The sequence below is a fragment of the Ahaetulla prasina genome, chromosome 2 (genome assembly GCF_028640845.1).
Source record: "Ahaetulla prasina isolate Xishuangbanna chromosome 2, ASM2864084v1, whole genome shotgun sequence".
Taxonomy (NCBI): Eukaryota; Metazoa; Chordata; class Lepidosauria; order Squamata; family Colubridae; genus Ahaetulla; species Ahaetulla prasina.
The window spans coordinates 244,130,229-244,153,010 of NC_080540.1; the positions used below are offsets into that span (position 1 = coordinate 244,130,229).

General features: G+C 38.2%; 1 protein-coding gene across 1 annotated transcript; it reads right to left on the reverse strand.

Moving 5' to 3' along the window:
• Positions 1-1,880: 1,880 nt before the first annotated feature.
• ISOC1 (isochorismatase domain containing 1) lies at positions 1,881-14,238 on the reverse strand. The gene is made up of 5 exons (XM_058172893.1): positions 13,676-14,238; positions 5,886-6,005; positions 5,572-5,775; positions 5,334-5,450; positions 1,881-2,992 (listed from the first exon to the last, which is right to left on the reverse strand). The coding sequence occupies exons 1-5, from the start codon at positions 14,135-14,137 to the stop codon at positions 2,846-2,848; spliced, it is 1,050 nt and encodes a 349-aa protein (XP_058028876.1). The 5' UTR covers positions 14,138-14,238; the 3' UTR covers positions 1,881-2,845.
• Positions 14,239-22,782: the final 8,544 nt, after the last annotated feature.

Sequence of the window (22,782 nt, forward strand, 5' to 3'; positions counted from 1 at the left end):
CCTTAACATTTATTTATTGCACCTTGGAAAGGTGATTTCATCCCAGGCCCCTCTCCTGCAGTCCAAACAAAGCAGTCATGGATGGAAGTACCCAGCATCCTGAGAGGAGGGAACAGGCCCACAATAGCCTAAAATGACCAATAGGAACTGAGCAGACTCAGCTCCCTGGAGGGCAATGCCATAACCTTTCAAATAAAAATGGTTACTTGTGACATGTTTGTGTTAGAATTAGGGGAACATGAGGATGAGTCCTCATATATTTAGAGCTGCAAGGCTAACATCTTCTCCAGGAACTATATGAATTGAATTGAATCTATTCCTTCTCAAAGTGTTACACATTCCCTTTCTTCCTTTATGCATTTAATACCATGCCAAAAAACAGAACAACCTCCCCAAACCCAATGATCCAAATTATTCTTCCTCTCTCCAATATACAGTTAGAAGTTGGATGCCCTCAATCCAGTGGTGGCATCAGCTGGTTCTAGTGAACTGGTAGTGGCGGCTGCAGGAGGACCCGCCCACCCATCGGGATGTCATCATGTCCCGTTTTTGCCACTCTGCGTATGCGCGGCAGGCTATGCGCATGTGTGGAGGTGGCAGGTGCACTCCCATTTGCAAACCGGTTGCGAAGGTAAGTGAATACGACCCCAGCCTCAATCTCAGGGGGAACACAGGGCACAATATTTTTAAAGCACCAGGCTTAGAAACTCTGGGCAGAGACTTTTCCAGAAGCACTGTGATAACGCAAGAAAACTCTTTTTTAGATGGGAAGGACCGCATTTCCACTTTATCACTATCTATTTGGTCTTAACAATTATCTTCTCAATCTCTCTCATGGGAGAAGTGGAATAGATAGCAAAGGGGAAGATTCTAGCTGATGATACTTGTGAAGCAACAAATCTATGCCTTATCTAGCCTAAGGAACACAGCTCTGAAAAATGATAGTCTTAATAAAAGGGGTAGGTTTTATTCCACAAACTAAATAATTTATGTTCTGCACAAAATATGCCACTTGCCTACATACCACATGGAACTATTAAGTACCAGGTAGTCATGAAATGATCATTGGACATCTCTGTTGAAGAAACCAGGAGTTTCATTTTATATAGTAACTTAATCCAGGGAATGGCATAGTGCATAACTGTAACCACGTGAAAGGACCTTTTCTTCCTCAGTGATAAACTATTCATGTTGCATGGCAAATCAATTCTGAAAGTGAGAAACTACTTGCAGTTTTGTAGAGATGTTCACATCAGGGGAAAAAATGGAAAAACCTTGTGGATATCACCTGTGCATACTCAACAGTAAGTAAGGTTGTTAAAATCCCAGTGATTGAATTGAGGGAGGCAATAGAGTTTTTGATTGCACATTCATTTATGGTGGTCCAGTATATTGGAATACATTTATAAGTTATGTACAGCTGCTCATTCATTTCTTACTCTGCTTGATAATATTTAGTTATGATTTTTCAAAATATTGATCTTTGTCTTAGTACCATGCTGTGCTCATTTTAATTTGTGACAGCTTTATGTTTTCTTTAAAATAAAGTGTGTTTTAAATGATATGCTATCTCTGGATCAGTGGACTGAATTTTTCAAGATAAAGGGAAATTTACTGATGAGACAAGCTCTTTATAAGCAAAATCAAAGATCAAACTTTACATTACATGCATCTTTTTAGAGCCAACATTTGTGATAGACTGTGAGGCGCTAAGAGATGTTTGAAGTTTCCTACTATGAACTGTTTTTGTTTAAAAATCCGTATTATGGTTGTTTTCAATATTGCAAAATACATTACATATAAAGCCACATGCATTTTTCATATAAATGTTAGAACACTTTGAATCATTTATAAGACAAATGAATTAGCTGTAACAAGAGCAGGGTTACTCAAATTTATTTCTAGCTATAAAACAGTACATCAAAACACTCTATTAAATTAGGCTATTTTAAAAACAGTATTCAGCATCTGTATTTCAAAATGCAGCATAAAACTGATGCAGGTTTTACTAAATCTTTAATTTACCAGAATTAATGCAGAAACCAGATGGAGTTCATTATATCTATACGTTCAGGGATTAAAAATAAATCCCTCAGCATATCCAGAAAGAAGTTTTCAACATTTGAAAATGAGAAGCTTGAATATCTTCTTCTGAATATTTAAAAGTAAAATAAAATATCCCACTTCAGTGTCAACAATCTCTCATATATTCCATTAACAAGTTGATAGAACTGCTTGGGATTTGGAAGTGAACGTTATACAATTTTCCAGTTAAAAACTTACAATAAATGATTTTGCAACAGCATTTAATAAAGTCCTGAATAATTAAGAATCACCCTAGCTATATCACAAATAATTACGCATTAATATTATTGCCTTCTCTAATGATTAAGCAACCATCTTCTCTGTATCCTGTTTCATTTAAAATATTGTTCCATTCATAGAATGTTAAAATATAATTAACATGTTAATCTATGTCACTGCATTAATTAAACAAAAAGTAAAACAATTCCACAATATATTTATTCATTTAGTCAAAAAGGTTCACAAAAATACAGGGGTTGTTTTTGAGGAGTTAAATTACAATCAGTGGGTACAATACTGACAAACATGTACCTCTATTTTAAACTTTGTTCTGAAAAGATGACCCTACTGTACTCCCAAGACTCAAAGAGCTATAACTATAGAATATACCAGCACCTGAAAAGCATAATATAACAAATTCTGCTAAGGCAAGCAAAATACATCAATTGATAGGTGTGTATGAGAGATTATATATCTGCATGTGAGAGAGTGTATTTATGTATTCATAACATTTTCCTCTGTCAAATTCTTTTAAGAGTATTTATACTTTAGAAAGAAGTCCTGACTCTGGAGCACTTGCTTTAATGAGGTTCTGGATTTCTTTGAATTTGGGATGATCTTTGTCAGCTATCAGCTGCAGCAATACAGCTTCACTAGTGGTAACAATAATCCCAGTGCGAGCAAGACGCTGAAAAAAAGAAAACAGACAAATAAAGTCGATTTATCTGCTGAGAAACATTTGAACAATAAACCCACAGATTTTACAATTCCCTCATAACAGTGCATTATAATTTATCTTAAATCAGAAAAGCAACTGTTTTGAAAATAGTTTCACTTCACTGAAATCACATTTTAGATTATTAATACAAGGATAATAAATAGCAATTATATAGAAACTAATAAATAAATAGCTTCCAGGCATGTTTTTTATAATCCAATTGTCATTTTCCCCTGTTCCTTCACAGAATTTTATGGGGGTCTGGATAGTAATATCTTTCAGTTATACTACTTTAACGTTTTCCCATATCTTTGTCCATTTTGCTTTTCACAATGAATATATTTAAATAGTTAAATGTGGAATAGATGTATTGATTAAAGCACCATAAATTACTCACATAGTTGCTAACAGACAGTGCTTTATACCCTTGATGAAATAAATGAAGCTTGGGATACCTCTTATATTATATACACATTTGTGTCTGTATTCTGAGAAATCCGTCCCATAAAGGAAACATGCTTTGATGATTTTCATATAATAAAAAGATAGGAAGAGCTTAGAGTTTCTTTCAAAGACCTTAGCAGAATATTAATTCTAGTAATTGTGTTTTATTCTAGATATTTTATAATTGTTCTAAACTGCCTTGGGTTTTGGGATAACAAGAAACATTGGATATACATTCAATATTTTTATTAAAAAATCAGGATAACAGAACTGCCTTTGATAATAGTCAGTATCTATATAGAAAAGATAAGGGACGCGGTGGTGCGGTGGCATAAGACGCTGAGCTTGTCGATGTAAGGTCGGGGGTTTGAATCCCTTGTGCCGCGTAATGGGGTGAGCTCCGTTACCTGTCCCACCTTCTGCCATCTAGCAGTTCAAAAGCTCATAAAAAATGCAAGTAGAAAAATAGGGACCACCTATGGTGAGAAGGTAACAGCATTCTGTGCGCCTTTGGCATTTAGTCATGCTGGCCATATGACCATGGAGACATCTTCGAACAGCCCTGGCTCTTCGGCTTTGAAGCGGAGATGAACACCGCCCCCTAGAGTCGGGAACGACTAGCACATATGTGCGAGGGGAACCTTTACCTTTACCTTATATAGAAAAGATACCATTCTTTGCTTTCTGAAGATACTCTAAATTACATTGCCAGTAAAAATCCTCAAGTAATAAGCAAACATTTTATATTACCTAAAACCTTGACTAATCTGAATTTAACGTAGACAAGTGTTGCCTGGATGCTGCCCAGAGTCATTTGGTAGAGAAATGGGCAGTATATCAATTTAATAAATAAATAAATAAATAAATAAAATATAGATGCAATTATTGATTTTGCATAAGCTAGACAGTTCTTGCCAAAGTTCAAAAATCAAAACCAAAAAATTTACTTAGTTACATTAGCTTGATAAATTCTTCTTCCACAAAACATAAATCTATGTATATATCCCAAGATAATGCTGCGCCTTAATATTTGTTAACTACCATCATTATTTTCTCTAATTAAAACAATAAAAGAAAAATAGTTTAAGAGGGTTAAAATATTTTCTTCTATTATTTTATTGGTATAAGAGGACTCCACATGTGTCAGAGTTTTGTGTCTCAAATACTAGGATTCTTCTGCTCATCATGTATTACGATACTGTATATAAAAATCAGAACTAGAGTAGTGCATCGTATCATTTAAGGAATAACTGAAAAAAGCATGTTACCTAATGCCACCATCCTGTTCTGGCAAATTTCTATGTGCTCTTTCTACAGAAATTCCTTTTGCAATACTTTGAGAATTAATTTCCTTAGGGATTTTGCTCCATTGTCAGCCTGGTATTACTATATTTTTTTTTCACCTGTCCCTAAATCAAGATACATTTAAAATTGATTTTGCTTATGTTTTGTGAGATTGATTTCTCTCTCAAAGCAGAAAGGATAGCTGAAACCTTTGTCATAGATCTTTATTTTAGCAAGCCATTCAGTAAACTAAATCATTCTACAAATGATTTCATGTTTTCTATGCTATCCCAGGTTTTCTTCAAATGTATTCTCTTTTCACCCTTATATTTTTAATTTTCAGTTACTGCTGCCAAAGAAATAAGTAAAATAGAGACTATATGGATGCTAACAATGGTAAGAAAGTCATATACAGTCATATACATGTAGACTGTTTTAAGAAACAGAAAAATGTTTTGCCTTTTCTGTGCCACAGAGATATTTGAAACTACAGGAATATAATACTTATAATTGTTACAATTTATTACTGAAACCAATCTCACATAACTATCTAATAAAATGTAAACAACAAAAAAAAAATTACCTCCAGAGCAAACATTCTGTCCATCATACTTCTTGAAGAGGTTGCATCAGCTACAATATGAACTTCCAAACCTCTACCAATTAATTCCAGCGCTGTCTGCTGAATGCATACATGAGTCTTGAAGAAGAATAAAAGTAAATCATATCTGCAATTATATTTATAAATGATATTTTATCTTTATTTCAATAGTAATGCTGCTCTAGGAAAACTACAAATACATGATAAATGAAATACATACTTCTACTCCAAATAAAACAACACTGCGGATTCCAGGTATCTCTGCTATAGCAGACTCAACTTCAGGTAAGACCATAGAAAACTTTGTTTTGGGTAAAACAAGTTTAGCTCCAGTTAAGTCAATTTCTTGAACGGTGTTTCCAAGACCTTTAGGATACTGTTCAGTTACAATGATTGGGATACCTAAAATCCGTGCACCTTGAAGCTGCAAAGATTAAAAAAAAACAGAAAAATGAAAGTTTATTTAAATAATAAAATATCAATAATAGTACAATTAAAATAGTACTTGACCTTTGAAGAACCAAATATACATACCAATCGTTGGCTTACGCTGATAATATCTCCAAAATACTTGATAGCAGGTCTGAATCTTTCTTGCATATCACAACAGAAAAACACAGTGCTCGAAGGTGTGAGATTGCCCAGTGTAGTTATCTGAGACAAAGAAAAAAGGGAATATTAATTATGGTTGCCATCCCATTTTACTTAAAAATTGTCTCATTGTTCTCAATTATCTTATATTCAAGTTGATATACTCAGAATCCCATTGTCTAAATGGAAATACTTTAAACCCAAATCTATTTTTGTTCAGTAAAATATTTATAGTAGAATCTATTTTTGTTTAGTAGAATATTTAACCCTACCTTAGAATCACATATTCCCAGTTAATATTTTCTAATTCATAAAACCTCTCTTTTAAAACAAAGCTGCTTTAGTAAGGAAGGTTATTTTTTGTGAAAGAGAAATCCAAACATCCTTCAAGTGTATGAAGATAGTAATATAGTTTTGGTATCTTTATCATTATCTTTGAAATGTATGAATGCTTTATCAGACAAATCCAACACCTTGGGGTTTAAATCAATATTTTTTTTTTATTGATCAGATTTTTAATGAGAAAATTGGGGTTGTCTGGACACCAGAAATATTGAAATGAAAATAAATACAGCAATGGAGAGAGATAAGAAGAAGGAGAGACATGGAAAGGGAGAAGGAGGGAGAGAGAAAGAAGAAAGGGAAGAGGAGGGGAGGAAAGGTAGGGGAAATAAGAGTAGGAGAGAAAGTCAGACAGGGAGGAAGTAGGGAGGAGGGGGAGAAAGGAAGGGGAAGTAGAGAAGGAGTAGGAGAGGAGAGAAGAAAGTAGGTAGGAAAAAAGAGGGGAGGAAGAGAAGTGAGAAGGAGAAGGATTGTTGTAAAAAGGAAAAGATGAAATGGAAGAAAAACAACCTCAAACATATTTGAATATATTAGGAAAATTGGAAAAGTTAAAAAAGAATAAAAGAGAATGAATATTAATAAAAATGGAGAAATTAGAACCTGAGGGCGAAAGAAGATGTGACTTATGGAAATGAGCAAGGAAATATTAGGATATGGATAAAAATATGAAAAAAGAATATTCTGGCAAAAATTGTAACTAAGTAAAATGTATTTGAATATGTTAAATTGTATAAGATACGATATGGCCACTACTCTGTTCATAAACTATGTATGTGTGTAGGGGGGGAAATTAAAAAATCAATAAAAACTTGTTTAAAAAAAGATTTTTAAAAAAATCTACTTTAAACAAGTAACTATGGGGGGCTAAATATAAGATACCGTATATACTCGAGTATAAGCCGAGTTTTTCAGCACGTTTTTTGTGCTGAAAAGCGCCCCCTCGGCTTATACTCGAGTCTACCCTTGCAGCTGGGCCGGCAGGACGAGCCCAAATGCTGCCGGCATGCTTTGCCAGCTCGGCCGGCTCGTTTTGGGGCGGCGGCTGGCCTCCGGCGTTTTCTTCCGCCGCTTTTTGATGGCGGGGGCGGCGGTGGTCGGCGGAGGGGCGGAGGGGCGGAGGGGCGTTCGACATTTCGCCCCTCTCACTCGTCCTCCTCTCGCCTCGGAGGGGCGGAGGGGCGTTGTCACCTCGCCTCCTCTCCAGCCGAAATTGAGTGCGGCGGCAGTGGGGTGGGTGGGGAGGCCGCCGTGAAGTACCGGCAGGACGACCCCAAATGCTGCCGGCATGCTTTGCCAGCTCGGCCGGCTCGTTTTGGGGCGGCGGCTGGCCTCTGGCGTTTTCTTCCGCCGCTTTTTGATGGTGGCGGCGGTGGTCGGCGGAGGGGCGGGGCGGAGGGGCGTTCGACATTTCGCCCCTCTCACTCGTCCTCCTCTCGCCTCGGAGGGGCGGAGGGGCGTTGTCACCTCGCCTCCTCTCCAGCCGAAATTGAGTGCGGCGGCAGTGGGGTGGGTGGGGAGGCCGCCGTGAAGTGCCGGCAGGGCGAGCCCAAATGCTGCCGGCATGCTTTGCCAGCTCGGCCGGCTCGTTTTGGGCGGCGGCTGGCCTCGGCGTTTTCTTCCGCCGCTTTTTGATGGTGGCGGCGGCGGTGGTCGGCGGAGGGGCGTTCGACATTTCGCCCCTCTCACTCGTCCTCCTCTCGCCTCGGAGGCGGAGGCGTTGTCACCTCGCCTCCTCTTACTCATCCTCCTCTCGCCTCGGAATGTGAAAAGCGTGGAAAACTCCAACTACAGTATAAAAAAAAAACATTTGCACTCAGTACTTTTTATTTTATTTTATTTTTTGCCAAGTTTTCCCCAGGTTTTTTTTTTCCCCCTATGGAAATTGGGGAGGTGGGGAGAAAGAGGTGAAAAAGAAAAAGCCTCTTGGAAAGCGGAGAAATACGGCAAGAACAAACGATTTCTCCCCCCGCCCCTCCCGGCGCCATCCTTCTCTCCCGCCAGTCACACGGTTCAGTTTTTTTTCAGGCTAACTATACTTTGCGTTTCACTCCCCCGAGTGAGGAAGAAGAAGGGAGGCAAAAGAAACCGACCCTCGTGCAGATCAGCAAATTAGCTTTCCTTCTCCAAACCAATTGGAGGCGGGGCGACGCTGCCGAAGCCGCTGCTTACAGAGAGCGAAAAAGCCAGGAGACCTTGGCATAGGTGGGCGGCTGGTGTAAGGAAGGAAAGAAAGAAAAGGGGAGTCAAAATAAGAGCAGTCCGAGCTCTGAACTGCGGAGCGCGAAGGAAACAAAGAGGGGGAGAGAGAGTAAGGACTGCCACTGGGGTCAGGGAGCAGAGCACCAGGAAACAGGGCGGCCAACGCGCGCATACTACACACACACAAACACAGAGCCAGCTCCTCCCTGCCGCTGTTGAATCTTACTTCACCGCACTGAGTCCTTCGGGAGAAGGGCGGTATAATAATAATAATAATAATAATAATAATAATAATAATAATAATAATAATAATAATAATAATAATAATAATAATAATAATGATGATGATGATGATGATGATGATAATGATAATAATGATAATAATAATAATAATGATGATGATGATAATGATAATAATGATAATGATAATAATAATTATAATAATGGTGATGATGATTATGATAATAATGTTAATGATAATAATAATAATAATAATGATGATGATAATGATAATAATGATATAATAATAATAATAATAATGATGATGATGATGATGATGATGATAATGATGATAATGATAATAATAATAATAATAATAATAATAATAATATTCAGCCGTGCTTCGCTTTGATGGCAGCCTGACGTAAAATGGGGGGCAGGGGGATACATACACGGTTAGGGAAAAATAACAAAACAACGTTTTGGGCTCAATTGCAGTCTTAAATTGAGGACTACTTGCAATTTGAACCTTATTGGACACTTCATTCCTGGAGGGTTTTTAAAGAACAGACTGGACAATCCTTTGTCTGAAACAGTATAGGATCTCTTGCTTGAGGAGTGGGGACTGGACTAGAAGATCACTGTTAGTTTGGGATATGTTCAGAGCCCACACATCTGATGACATAAAAAAATTGGCAAAGTCATCTCAAGTCACTTTGGCCGTTATTCCAGGTGGGCTTACATCTGTATTGCAGCCCCTAGATGTCAGTTTAAATAAACCTTTCAAGGACCGTGTGCGAAGGATGTGGCATGAATGGATGACATCTGGTCAAGCTCGTCTGACAAAAGTTGGAAATCTGAGAAAGCCAGACATAGAACTAATAGCACAGTGGGTTCGTGATGCATGGGAAGATATTCCAGAGGACATGGTGCAACGTGCCTTCAAGAAATGTGGCATTAGTAATGCTATGGATGGCAGTGAAGACAGCGCATTGTATGAGAGTGACAGCAGTGATGATGACGACTGTGAACTCAGTGATGACGACAACGTATATGCGGATAACATCACAGAAGCTGAAGTAGCTGAAGCTCTGTTTGGACAAACAGATGATGAGGAGGAGAACTCCAGTTTTGAGGGATTTTAGCTCTCGTTAGCTTGGTTGCTGTTACTTTTAAAGATACTGTATTTTTGATACCATATTCTTTTTGGGGACCCCCTTTTGCACTTTTATTGTTTTTCGTTCAAATAAATATTCATGTTATTTTACTTGGCTCTATCTTTATTTTTTACATTGACCAGTAGCTGCCTCATTTCCCACCCTAGGCTTATACTCGAGTCAATAGTTTTTCCCAGTTTTTTGTGGTAAAATTAGGTACCTCGGCTTATATTCGGGTCGGCTTATACTCGAGTATATACGGTACTACATGAAAATTAAATAATAAAAAAGATGCTTTCATATATTACATGTGTTGCTAAGGCGCTTTGAAAGCAAAGCTTACTTTTCTAAGTTTAGCAATTCATTGTTTTTCCTCATTCAAATATGACTGCTGGGGTGTAGTTATCTTTTTTTTCCTCAATAATGTTTTCAGTGAAATGCTAGCTCCAAAGCACTAGAAGTGAACCTTTGTGATATAGTGTGATTGAGCTGCTGAACTAGGACCGCAATGATTCAGGTACAACTCTACACTTAAGTTGGGAAATAGAAATCTGACAAATGAATGTGCACGGAGGAGCATCTTTTTCCTTATCTCAAAGAAAGTTCAGGGAACCTTCAGAGAAGCATCTCACAGAGCATGAGAAGATGTTGACAGAAAAAAAAAATCCATTCTTTTTTCCTATGTAACAGTGATTATATGCATGTGAAAATCTTTATCATTATCACCATTTGCCTCAATACATTTTTCTTATTTCCTGATCACTACATTTCTCCTTGGAATAATTCACAAGTTTTATGCTCATTTGATATTACTAATACATAAATATTAATTGATTTATGACCTGCCTACCTGTTTTGGCAAGCAATTATAAAAGTGACCTTTATTATAACTAACTTCTGTGATAGCTGAACAGACTGAAAATCTATTCATATTAACTTGGAATATATTCTATTAATTTCAATAAAAGTATTCCTAAAAATGTGTAGGCTAATTAGATCGTTTAGGTTGCAATTCTAAGCTAACATATTTCAGAGTAGGCCTGATTCAACTCAGATGGATTTTTGTTTGAGTACACATTCACAGAAATATGCTCTCTAAGTTTAACTTCTAAAGAAAGAACAAGCAAAATTGAAGTATTGATGTTTCATATGCATAAATACATAAAGGAAACTGTACTGTTTTATGTCTGGTTTGTTTTTCTATTTTAGGTTCTGGCCAACATCAAAACTGATTTCACTATAATAAGCAGTCACTAGAACGTGAAGATGTTCTATAAGTTCAGTGAACCAGACACTATTCTAACATATCTTGGTACTTTTCCCTAAATTCTTAAGAAACTGGAAATAATTTAACTTGTGTTATTAATTAATCATTATTTCACAAACTGTAATTAAACATATAGTGTATCTGCAACAAGCAAACGAGCAAAATCGAAGAGAAACAGATATCATACTTATATTGTATGTCTTTCAAGTTACTGCAAATTAAGAAGTTCATTTTAAAACAATATCAAATACTTCTTTATGCAACGCTGCATGTAAGCATGTAGCTATTACAAAAAGCAGATATCTAATGGCAGACTTATATTAATATCTAAAAATGCTATATAGTGTAATTTAGCCCATGGAGGAAAAAGAGCCTTGAAAAAGAACGTTTTCGGGTTCCTCTAAAAACTGCTGCTGAATTGTAGTATTTCAAGGAACAAAAGATCTGACTTTATTGACTTTATTTATTAGCTGCATTACAGTTAACAGTATTCAAAACAATTAAATTAAAATTAAATGTTGTTTCATACCTGGCTATTTGGAGTCCAATCTCTAGTAAAGCCAGCTTCAATATTATGCACCCCCTTTTAAGTAGAGAAAGGGGCTCTTTAAAATTTAATTTAATTTTAATCCTTCATTTAATCCTCTCTCCCCTTCTGTTCCAATACTGCTTCTTGTTTGCTCTTTTTTTGCGTAAACATTGAGGCTAAAACTAGCGCTTGACCCAAAAAAGGACTACAGATCCCTAAGTTTTTTTTAAAAAAAATTCCAGCCAAATGAAACTTCTTTCAGGGGTATTAAATATTCATTCTTATAATTGTCATTAAAGTGTGATCTGGGAATACTCAAGCTTTATCCAATTTTACCCATTGGTACTTTCTCGATACCATTAAAACTGAAGGAAATTCACTGATTATTAAACTCAATGTTCCTCTTTCTGAATATTCTGAACAAGGAATCCAGCAGAGATGCCAACCTTAACATAGTGGTGATTAGATTTCCTAAACAGGGAGTGGGATTCTTCTCTGCTGCCTGCCTCACTACCATCCTAAATCACGCACAGATCTTCTCCTCTGCCTCTCCCTTTACTTCCACATTGGCTAGAGAGCACAGCACTGCCTAATCCAGTGAAAATCTTTCCAAGGGTTAACTGCAGCTGCTGTTCAAGATAAGTGATGGAGTTCTCCTGAAAGCACTGAGGGTGAAGGTTAAGGGAAGATGCAACTAAGGAAAGCAGAGCAGGAAAGATGAAGGATCTGTTCTTTCCTGGGGATGGTGGTGTGCGCCAAGAGAGAAAGAAGCAAAATGAGATAAAGAATGAGGTCACAAAGCAACAGACGATGAAATCCCTGAAGCGGGAGGTAATGCTGGGCTATGGAGTACGGGAACAGCCAGCTTGCAGAAATAAACATCCCTTGAACAGGCTGCAAGGCAAGTTTCTGATCATTCCCACAGCCAACCAAGAAATGCCCACGATAGCTTAGAAAACCATTGCTTGGTGGACGAAGGTGGTCCTGCAGCAGATCACTGACCTCCAAGATCCTCTTCACGCAGCACAGAATGGTTATTCAGCATAGAAAACATCACTTTTTTTTGCTAGATCAGCTTGACCAGGCTTTATTCTGCCTCAGCAATAAACTAGCAAGAAGTGGAGTCTTTGCTAAATTATATTCTCTGTAAAAGTTAGAGGGTTGGATTAGAATACCTCCAAGGTCCCTTCCAACTACTATTCTGTTAATAGAACCTACACACACACACACACACACACAAACACGGAATGAGCTCTCAATCATTATAACATTTGTTATTCTTTTGGTGCTGGCAGCTAATGAATTGGGTTTAACCAATGTGTTGAATAACACATTGTTGAATAACACATCAAATATCATGTGGACCAATCTAAACCCCTGTACATGCTGGACAGGCTTTGTTTTTAAAATGCCCAAGACCAAAACCATGTTTTACTTCACATGTCACCCATGTTCACATAACATGCATATTAAAGATTGTTCCCATTCTCAGTACACACGACTGTTGTTAGAAGCCAAGATGGATAGAATAGAATAGAATAGAATAGAATTTTATTGGCCAAGTGTGATTGGACACACAAGGAATTTGTCTTGGTGCATATGCTCTCAGTGTACATAAAAGAAAAGATACGTTCATCAAGGTACAACATTTACAACACAATTGATGATCAATATATCAATAGGTTCAACAAATGAGGACAAACTATGATTGGCTATTTCAGGGTGTTGGTGCAATCCAACATATGTAGCCATTTTGTTAAAGGAACCAAAACTGACTTGCAGAAGGTGCGCAGACTGGCTTTGACCACTCCACTGTTGTCCAGCGGATTTCACCTTTTTTTTCCCCCACCGCCACGCGGGTGTGGAAGGCTCCCACTGGACGCCGGATGGCGAGAGGGCCTTCGCTTCAACGATCGAGGCGGCGCTGTTCTTGCATTCACTCAGAGACTCAGACACACACAGCCGTGCACGCCACACGGCGCGCGCGCACGCAATCTCGCTCTTTTTCGCCGTCACCCACCTGTATCTGCAGGGGCACGAGGCGCAATTTGCACCGCTCGTTCACCAGGAAGCCCTTGGGCAGGTCGATGTATTGGCTCCACTCCTCGGAGAAGAGCTGCACCACGAACTTGCGGTGCATGTCGAGCTGGTCCCCGTAGAGGCTCAAGAACTTCTGAATTAGCATCTCGTAGCCGGAGCCGTGTGGCACCGTCGAAGGCCTGGCGAAGACCGAAAAGCAAAAAAGCACCGGCACAGACCCAGAGCCGCTCCCGCCGCCGCCCCCGCCGCCGCTACTGAGCGGGAGAGGAGCGACGGCGGCAGAGGCTTCCGAAAGCTGCTGCTCCGCCGCCGCCATGTTCGCGGGCAGCCGCTCCAGTTCCGCTCCGCCGGCGCAGCTCCTCCTCCTCCTGTCACCGCCGCCGCCTGGCCAGACAGGAGGCGCCGGCGGCCCCCAATCGCGGCTTCTGCTCCTCCTCACCATAGGAACCTGTCCTGGGACAGGCGAGGCACCGCCAGGTGGGGACGCGGAAAGGGAAAGGTCGCTGCTCCTTCCTTGAAATGGGCAGCAAGCCGTGTGGTGGTGGCGGGTGGGGGGGAGAGCTTCTCTCCCACTGGTGCGCAGACGGGCGGGCACCTTGGGCTGTGTTAGAGGCAGCGGACCGGGACGGCAATGAGGCGCTGTCGCTGGGAGCTGCGGCTCGTGTCCAAGCCTTCGCCGCGGCGCATCTGAAGAGGAGGTTTAGAAGAGAGGGCGGTCTCTTAGGGAGGCCCTGCGAGCCTTAGCCGGCATCTGTGGATTACTGTACCTCTGGCGCATGTAACGAACCGAGAAAATGAAAGGGAGTAGATAGTGATGTGGAATCATGTCAAGCAGAGAGAATCATACTGTCCCCCCCCTTTTTTAAAAAAAAGACAGCTTACAAAATCGAATTTAAGCATAATTATTAAAATAGAACCCAGTGACAAATGACTGTTATGGATCTAAACATTTCACATAACTTTGTTGCGCTCTGAGATGATAAAATTGCCCACTACTGAAAATTAACTAGAAGAATTCCAAATTAACATATTTCATGAATAGTATTTATCAGTTGGATGGCTGTAAATTTGGTAGAATTGGAGATGCCAACCTAGGCTCTTATGTCCTGGATCTTCCCAACCATGGCTAAGACGCAGATTAATCTGTGAGCCAGTCAAGTAGCTTTCATTTTCCTAGTGGTGCAAGCAAAGGGAAAATGTTTCCTGTACTGGCACTGAAATGCAATGAAGCAGCTTGCCCTTGGATCTTATGCACACTGCTGGAGCCAATCACACAAGTACATTGCCACTGTTCTATCAAATTATTTAAATGCATTGGTTATCTCTCCTATCCTATCTCCAATTAAAGGTTACTACATGGCATTTCACCATTGTGCTTGGCAGTCTTTTTTACTCTTAAGAAAACAAGATTGGTAGGGAGAATCCACTGTTGGATGTTGAGCTTTGTTCTTCCCACAAGTCGGGCCATAATGAACTTTATGAGGATGGTAATGGTAAAGGCCTCAGGAAGTGCAGATGGTTAGAAACACCAATCAACAATGCTATTGTTCTATTAGAAATAGATGAGCAATGCTGCTTGATGAAAATGGAGTCGATAGAATCAGAACTGCATCTCTGTTATTGTGCTCAATACATTTATTTATTCATTCATTCATTCATATCCTGTCTTTATTATTTTTATAAATAACTCATGACAGCAAACATATCCAAAACACTGTCTTCCTATTTTCGCAAAAGCAACCCTCTGAGGTGGGTTGAGCTGAGAGAGAATGACTGGCCCAAGGTCACTCAGCTGGCTTTCGGGGCCAAGAGGGGACGTAAAACTCATGATTTTTTTGCTTTCTAGCCTTATACCTTAACCACTAGAGTTCAAACTGGCTGAATATTTCCTATTTCAGACTTCAACCATGTCTGTGTTGGTGGTATACTTTTATATTTGTTCCAGATCTGGTGCAAAAAAACCCAACAACACCGTTTGGTAACTGGGAAGATTTTTTTTAGTTTTTTTTAAAGATCTTTGTTTATCCTACTTTTATTATTTTTATAAATTACTTAAAAGTGATGAACATACCTAATATTTCTTCCTCCTCTTGTTTTCTTTACACCACCAGCAAAAATATAAGGATATGATATAACTCAGTAGCTAGTCAAAGTAACATATAAAAGCAAATTTCGGATGTTGATAAAAAGTATGAGCTGCCTTTCTGGCTTCAACTGATGGATGGGAAGGACGGAAATTAAATTTAAGTGTTAATTTGATAATTTCCCCTTTAATTTCCCCTTTATAGGTAATGTGATAAATTCCCCTTTAATTTTGATTTGGGAGCAAGTTTTGGAGTCTAGGAATTTTCACAAGGTTTATTACGTGCAACTGTGGGATTGTAGATTGTGCACCACTGAGATAGGAACAAATTACATTTTCTCAAATAAGTGGGACTTTTATCAGAGTTTATCATATTAATTTCCGTGGCATAAAATAGCTTTCACTGAATTTTTACTAATTTTATCTGAGGTGAGTTCAGTGGTCCTTTATGACAATTTAAAAATCATAAAATTGTAAGTAAGAAACTTTTACTTGGATTCCTACATTGCTTTTAACCAATTCAAGAAGTTTGCCCTATCTTCAAATAAAATGCTAAAAATGTTTCAAATTCTCTCTTTCTCCCTACTAAATAATGAATGTAACCTAATTTCAAACTTAGTCATATTTCTAGTCGCTAAAACTTGGGATTGCTATAAAATGCAGAATTGGATGAATCTGAAACCATAAATATGCCCTATTTTCTAAATTACATGTACATGTTCTCCTGTTTAACATATATTCCTGATATTTAAATCTTAAATAATATATAATAACCCTTTGATTTTATTTAATCCTGAAGCTGTTTAATTTTATCTTTATGATTTTTAAAAAATCTTTAAGAGTTAGTGTCTTAAGCTCCAAGGCTTTGTTCTTTAAAATGCATCAATGCCTTCCAAATGCTACTTCACAAGGCACCTGCAATATATCCACCTTGGCTCAAGGGCTAGGACGTTGAGCTTGTCGATTGAAAGGTCGGCAGCTCAACGGTTCGAATACCTAGTGCTGCAGTGTAACGGGGTGAGCTCCCGTTACTTATCCCAGCTTCTGCCAACCTAGCAGTTTCGAAAGCACATAAAAATGCAAGTAGAAAAAATAGGGACCACCTTTAGTGGGAAGGTAACAGTGTTCCGTGTGCCTTTGGCGTTGAGTCATGCCAGCCACATGACCACGGAGACGTCTTCAGACAGCGCTGGCTCTTCGGCTTTGAAACGGAGATGAGCATCGCCCCCTAGAGTCAGGAACGACTAGCTCGTATGTGCGAGGGGAACCTTTACCTTTATCTTTAGAGCTAGTAGGACTGGTAGAACCATCAGGGATGGGCAGTTCTGCAAGTAATCTAGCTTATGTTTGTAGGGCTTTGAAAGTGACAAACAGCATCTTGAACTGAACCCATAAGGTTTCTGAGAACTAGCACAGCTCATGTAATCGTAATGTTACATGGGTATTTTCAGTGGGCCTACTATTGCCCTTGCTGCTGCATTACAGGCCAGCTTACAAATACCCTTCAAAGACTATCTAGACTGGCATTGCAATAGTTCCATTGGGAGGTAGCTAAGGGATGAGTGACAGTGCGCAGTGCCTCCTGATTTAGGAAAGGGTGCCAATGACACACAAGATATATTTGTTCAAAGACTCTCCTGGCTGTGATTGCCATCTCTCTTTGAGCAGGAGCTGTGAAGCCAGGAGACACCTGAATTGCATACTAGTACCGTAATTGATTTTCTGGAAATCAATTCTCCTTTTTTCAGTATTTTGAAGCACTGAATTTGAACAGCAATTTTATCTTGCTTGTAGTATTTATTTGCTACAGTATAAAAAATTACCTGCATAGCTTAAAACCACAAAAGAAAACAAAAAAATATTGAATAAAAATAGACCAAAACTGAGACCAAGTTCAGGAAAGTGGGTCACAAGCTGCTGAAGAGTTTAAAGATTAATACAACCATTACATTGTTCCAGAAATAGACTGGAAGGCACATAGCTCAAATTTATATAATGGTCTTAATGTGGCTTCTTATAGTCTGTACATGGGAAAATAGACATGTTATCCTACAAAAGTGTGACAGACACATTTTTCCCTATGTGGAAGAAACACCCATGAAAGAAAACAGTAATTTAAGATGCAGTCTTTACAGCAAAGTTCTTTGCATTTGTTCAAGAAAAGTCTGAGCAGTTCTATTGAGAGGACAGTCTATTCGTTGCAGTGAGAACTTTGGAGCTTTCTTCCAAGTTCAAGGTTCTTTATTATTGTATGCTTATCTGCAATGAACCACAGTAACCTTTTGTTTTCCCTACATCATTTGTTGTCAAGTATGGTCTGAATTATCATCCTCATTTTGACTGCCCTTTCTGGTGAACTGCCAGATACAGGTACGACTTCTAGAATTACTGTGTATTTGTCCTACTACTACATTAAACACACAAATCATGTGTGTGTGTATGCATTTATTCACTTTTTGTGGCTTTTTCCAGTGATTGGTATTTCTCTTTGCTTGCCCATTTTATTCTTTTTGATTTAATTAATATTGTCAGTATTTATTTTAAAGCTATAACAGTATTATTCTTTCTGGTAGTGATACATTAGATATCCTTACATAAACCATTGTTTATGTAATTTTTCCCCCTTGATATTTTTATACCTAAGTTACTAAATTTTCTGCCACAAACTAGATTGTTGGGTAATGGCCTTTGCAATTTAATTTTTTTTTTAAAAAATCCTATTAATTTAACTTGTATATTCCTGTGTGATTCCAAAAGAACTAGATATTTAGATAACGTGATAGCACAAAATTCTATTTCCATTCCCATGCACAATTCTTTGTTAGTTTTTAGTTAATTAAAACCAAAAAAGAAAAGACCAGAAAAGTTTTGCAACATTTTTCCCATTCACAGAGCTGGGGTGGGTGTGGCCTGCGCATGATGCATTCAGCCCATGGGCTGCCAGTTTGAAACTCCTGTTGTAGACGGTTCATTACCCAAACTAGATAACATCAACAGTGCTAGTAAGGAGTGCAGTTTGATGTCCCGCAAACTGCACTCCTAAATATCACTGATGATGTTACCTAATTTGGGTAATGAAAAGTCTGCAAGAAAACAAGCTCAGAGAACACCAAGGACCCTTTGTATCTTTTATCTGAGTTGACAATTAAACCTATGGTTAAAATCTGGCAGTAAATTTTATTTAATTCAGTAGAACTTATTTCTGAGCAATCGTGCAAAGAATGGCATGGTAAGAGATGGATAATAACTAGAGTTCAAAAAACAGCAGTATAAAGTAATCCTCTCCACTCTGAATTAAATATAGTATCTCTTTAGCATTTGACTATTCTAGAAAGACTATTTTAATACAGCTTATAAAACTTGGATTTTTTTCTATATTGTGCATTAGAATGCTCAAATCCTTACTACAGAAAATAATAATGAAGTTTTATATGTCCAGGTTAAAAGCTATCATGCAGTTTGTAACACTGGAAAGAAAATTTTATGGCATGACAAACACTTGATTGCACTTATGACTGGGTTTGCCTATAAATGTAGACTTTGATTAGTTAAGTATAATGCAACATGGGACTCGTTTATATAAAATTATTATTAAATATTATTAAAAAGATTATAAATAATCATTTGATCTGCCAAACAGTGTCAGCATTGAAAAGATCAGTTCTCAATATTTATTTATCTTTTCAATAAATTCCACAACAAACCTCACCTTTCGATATTACTTTATCCTACTACATTATCTTTGTTATGAGCCAGCCCCCCTGAAATGGACAAAGGAATATCTGTGGATAGAAGAGGACATACCTTTAGGGTGCCAGGTTGTGAATGAAGCTCTAATATACTTTCTAATATATTGCCAATTCCAGATATAGCATTTCTATATTCCAACATTACTTATTAGGTAGTCCTTGAGTTATGGTTACAATTGGGACCAGGATTGCTGTGGCTAAGGGATGTAGTCATAATGTTCAATGTCACAGAATTACATTACTTAGTGAAGGCAATTCAGGCAGTTTTGGTTGTCATATCCCAAAATATATGGATCATTAAAGGAGAAGTAGAGGGAATCCCAGGTAACTAGTGTGGAGATGCCACAGGGGAATGGGGGAGGCCCAGGACAGACCACACATAAGCTGTGTGGGGGGTGCTTGGTTTGGAAAGAAAGGGGACACTCAAGTGACTTGTGAACTCCCATGCCAGTTTCTTCATTGACTGACATTCATTACCGGAAGCTGGCAGGAAAGATCACAAATGGAGATCATTGAATGTAGGTAACTGTTTGTAGTGCAAGCTGGTTGCCAGGCTCCTGAACATTGTTCACGACTTTGAGGGTGCTGCAACAGCTGGAACTTTGAGAACCAGTCACATATCATATCAATAAAAAAACTTCAATCCAAAAAAAATCCCTCTGGAGAAGAAACAAAAAGGGCTATGTAGCAAATTTCAAAAATCGCTACAGAAATATTTGCAACCAAATAAAAACTGAATGTATCATTTACCACACCAAGCAAGAAGAAGACCTTCTACGCACAAATTCCAATCGTGCTTTTTATAATTTTGTGAACAATAAACTTAAAAGACTCAAGATCCATCCCACCACTAAAAGAATCTTACGGCAAAGAATGTAATGATGAAACAGTTAAAGCAAACCTCTTTAACACATTCTTTGGCTCAGTCTTTGTTAATAGTGATGGCTCATATCCGACATTCCCCAATCGTACCAACAATGAGTACAACGACTTAACACATATAGACTTCACAGAAGATAATGTTGAAAAAGCTCTTCGCAAACTGAAACCATCTTTATCTATTGGACCTGATGGACTATGTGCATACTTCTTAAAAAAACTTTCCACTAATATAGCAGAACCCCTAAGCATAATCTTTGATAAAGCTTTCACGACCAGTTCCCTTCCCAAACTTTGGTCTCTAGCCACAGTCATCCCTATCTTCAAAAAAGGAGATCCCAGCCTAGTTGAAAATTACAGACCAATCTCTCTATGCTGCATCACCTGCAAAGTAATGGAATCTATCATCAACCAATCCATTACCCTCCACCTAGAAACAAACAACCTACTCTCTAATAAACAATTTGGTTTCAGAAAAATATTATCATGTAACTTACAACTTCTCCACTGTAAAAACATATGGTCTACTAATCTTGATCAAGGCAAAGCAATAGATGCAATCTACATAGACTTCTGCAAAGCTTTTGAATCAGTAGTACATGATAAACTTCTCCTAAAACTAAAATCCTACGGCATTTCAGGACCTCTTCACAATTGGATAACTGCTTTCCTGTCAAACAGACAACAAGTGGTCAAAATTGGCAATGCTCTATCAAATCCTGTTCCTGTCAAGAGTGGCGTTCCTCAAGGCAGCGTTCTCGGACCAACACTCTTCATACTATACATAAATTATCTCTGTGATCATATCTCAAGTAATTGTGTTCTCTTTGCTGACGATGTCAAACTATTTAACACCACCAGCAATACTACTACCCTTCAAAAAGACCTTGACTTTGTATCCGATTGGTCTAAAACTTGGCAACTCCAAATCTCAACCAGCAAATGCTCAGTCTTACATATTGGAAAAAAAGAACCTAAACACTAAGTACAAGCTTGATGGACATTACCTTAAAGATGACCCCCACCCTGTTAAAGACCTTGGAGTTTTCATATCAAATGATCTAAGTGCCAAGCCCACTGCAACTACATAACAAAAAAGGCTCTAAGAGTTGTAAACCTAGCTTCTTTGTGTAGCTGCTTTTCCAAAAACATTACACTACTAACCAGACCATATAAAATAATTGCTAGACCAATTCTTGAATACATCTCCCCTGTTTGGAACCCATACCACATTTCTGACATCAATACAATTGAACGTGTCCAGAAATATTTTACAAGAAGAGTTCTCCGCTCCTCTGAAAACAACAAAATACCTTATACCACCAGACTTGAAATACTGGGTTTAGAAAACTTAGAACTCAGCCGACTCCGACAAGACCTGTGTTTAACTCACAGAATCACCTATTGCAATGTCCTTCCTGTTGAAGACCACTTCAGCTTCAATCGCAATAATACAAGAGCAAACAATAGATTTAAACTTAATGTTAACCGCTTCAATCTTGATTGCAGAAAATATGACTTCTGTAACAGAGTTATTAACACTTGGAACACACTACCTGACTCTGTGGTCTCTTCTCAAAATCCCAAAAGCTTTAACCAAAAACTGTCTACTATGAACCTCACCCCATTCCTAAGAGGACTATAAGGGGCGTACATAAGAGCACAAAAGTGCCTACCATTCCTATCCTATTGTTCCCTTTCATTATATCAAATTAATATAGTTATTGCATACTTTTGCTCATATATATGCTTATATGATATGTAGTTATTTTATGTTGATGCTTGTGTATACTGTTGTGACAAAATAAATAAATAAAAAAAAATTCCTTCATTCAGCACCATTGTAAATTCAAAAAGTTGCTGAACAACTGGTCGTAACCTGAGGACTACTTTTACTACTGCAAATTTGATTTTGCTATTCTAACTCTTACTTTTTTAATCGCTCTAATCTGTTTACATTTTTTTACAAGGGATAAACTTCTCTTTCAATTTAGTGTAATCCCTGTTTTTCATTAGTGTGTTGCATAATCCCATCTTGTTAATGGAGATGGTAAGCAAAGCTAAAAGCACCACTGATCCCTGAAATATGCTGTAAGTGCTTTTGATGTCAGAATATGAGGCTTAATATGTTATTGAACAAATTTTATTCTTACATTGAAGAGCTGGGTCTTTACCACAGGTCTATGCAGTGATCCAGCTTCAAAGGGGAAAAATATATTTGGAATGCATGGGGGTGGTTGTGTCTCATATGTTGGCAACTCTTAAAGAAATCCAGCCCTTTCTTCAGTTTGCATGGCACATTTGATTTACGGAGGTGCTAAAAGATGCAAAAAGTGTGTATTCTTAGTTCCCTTTTCCCCTTCAAATCTGGATAAT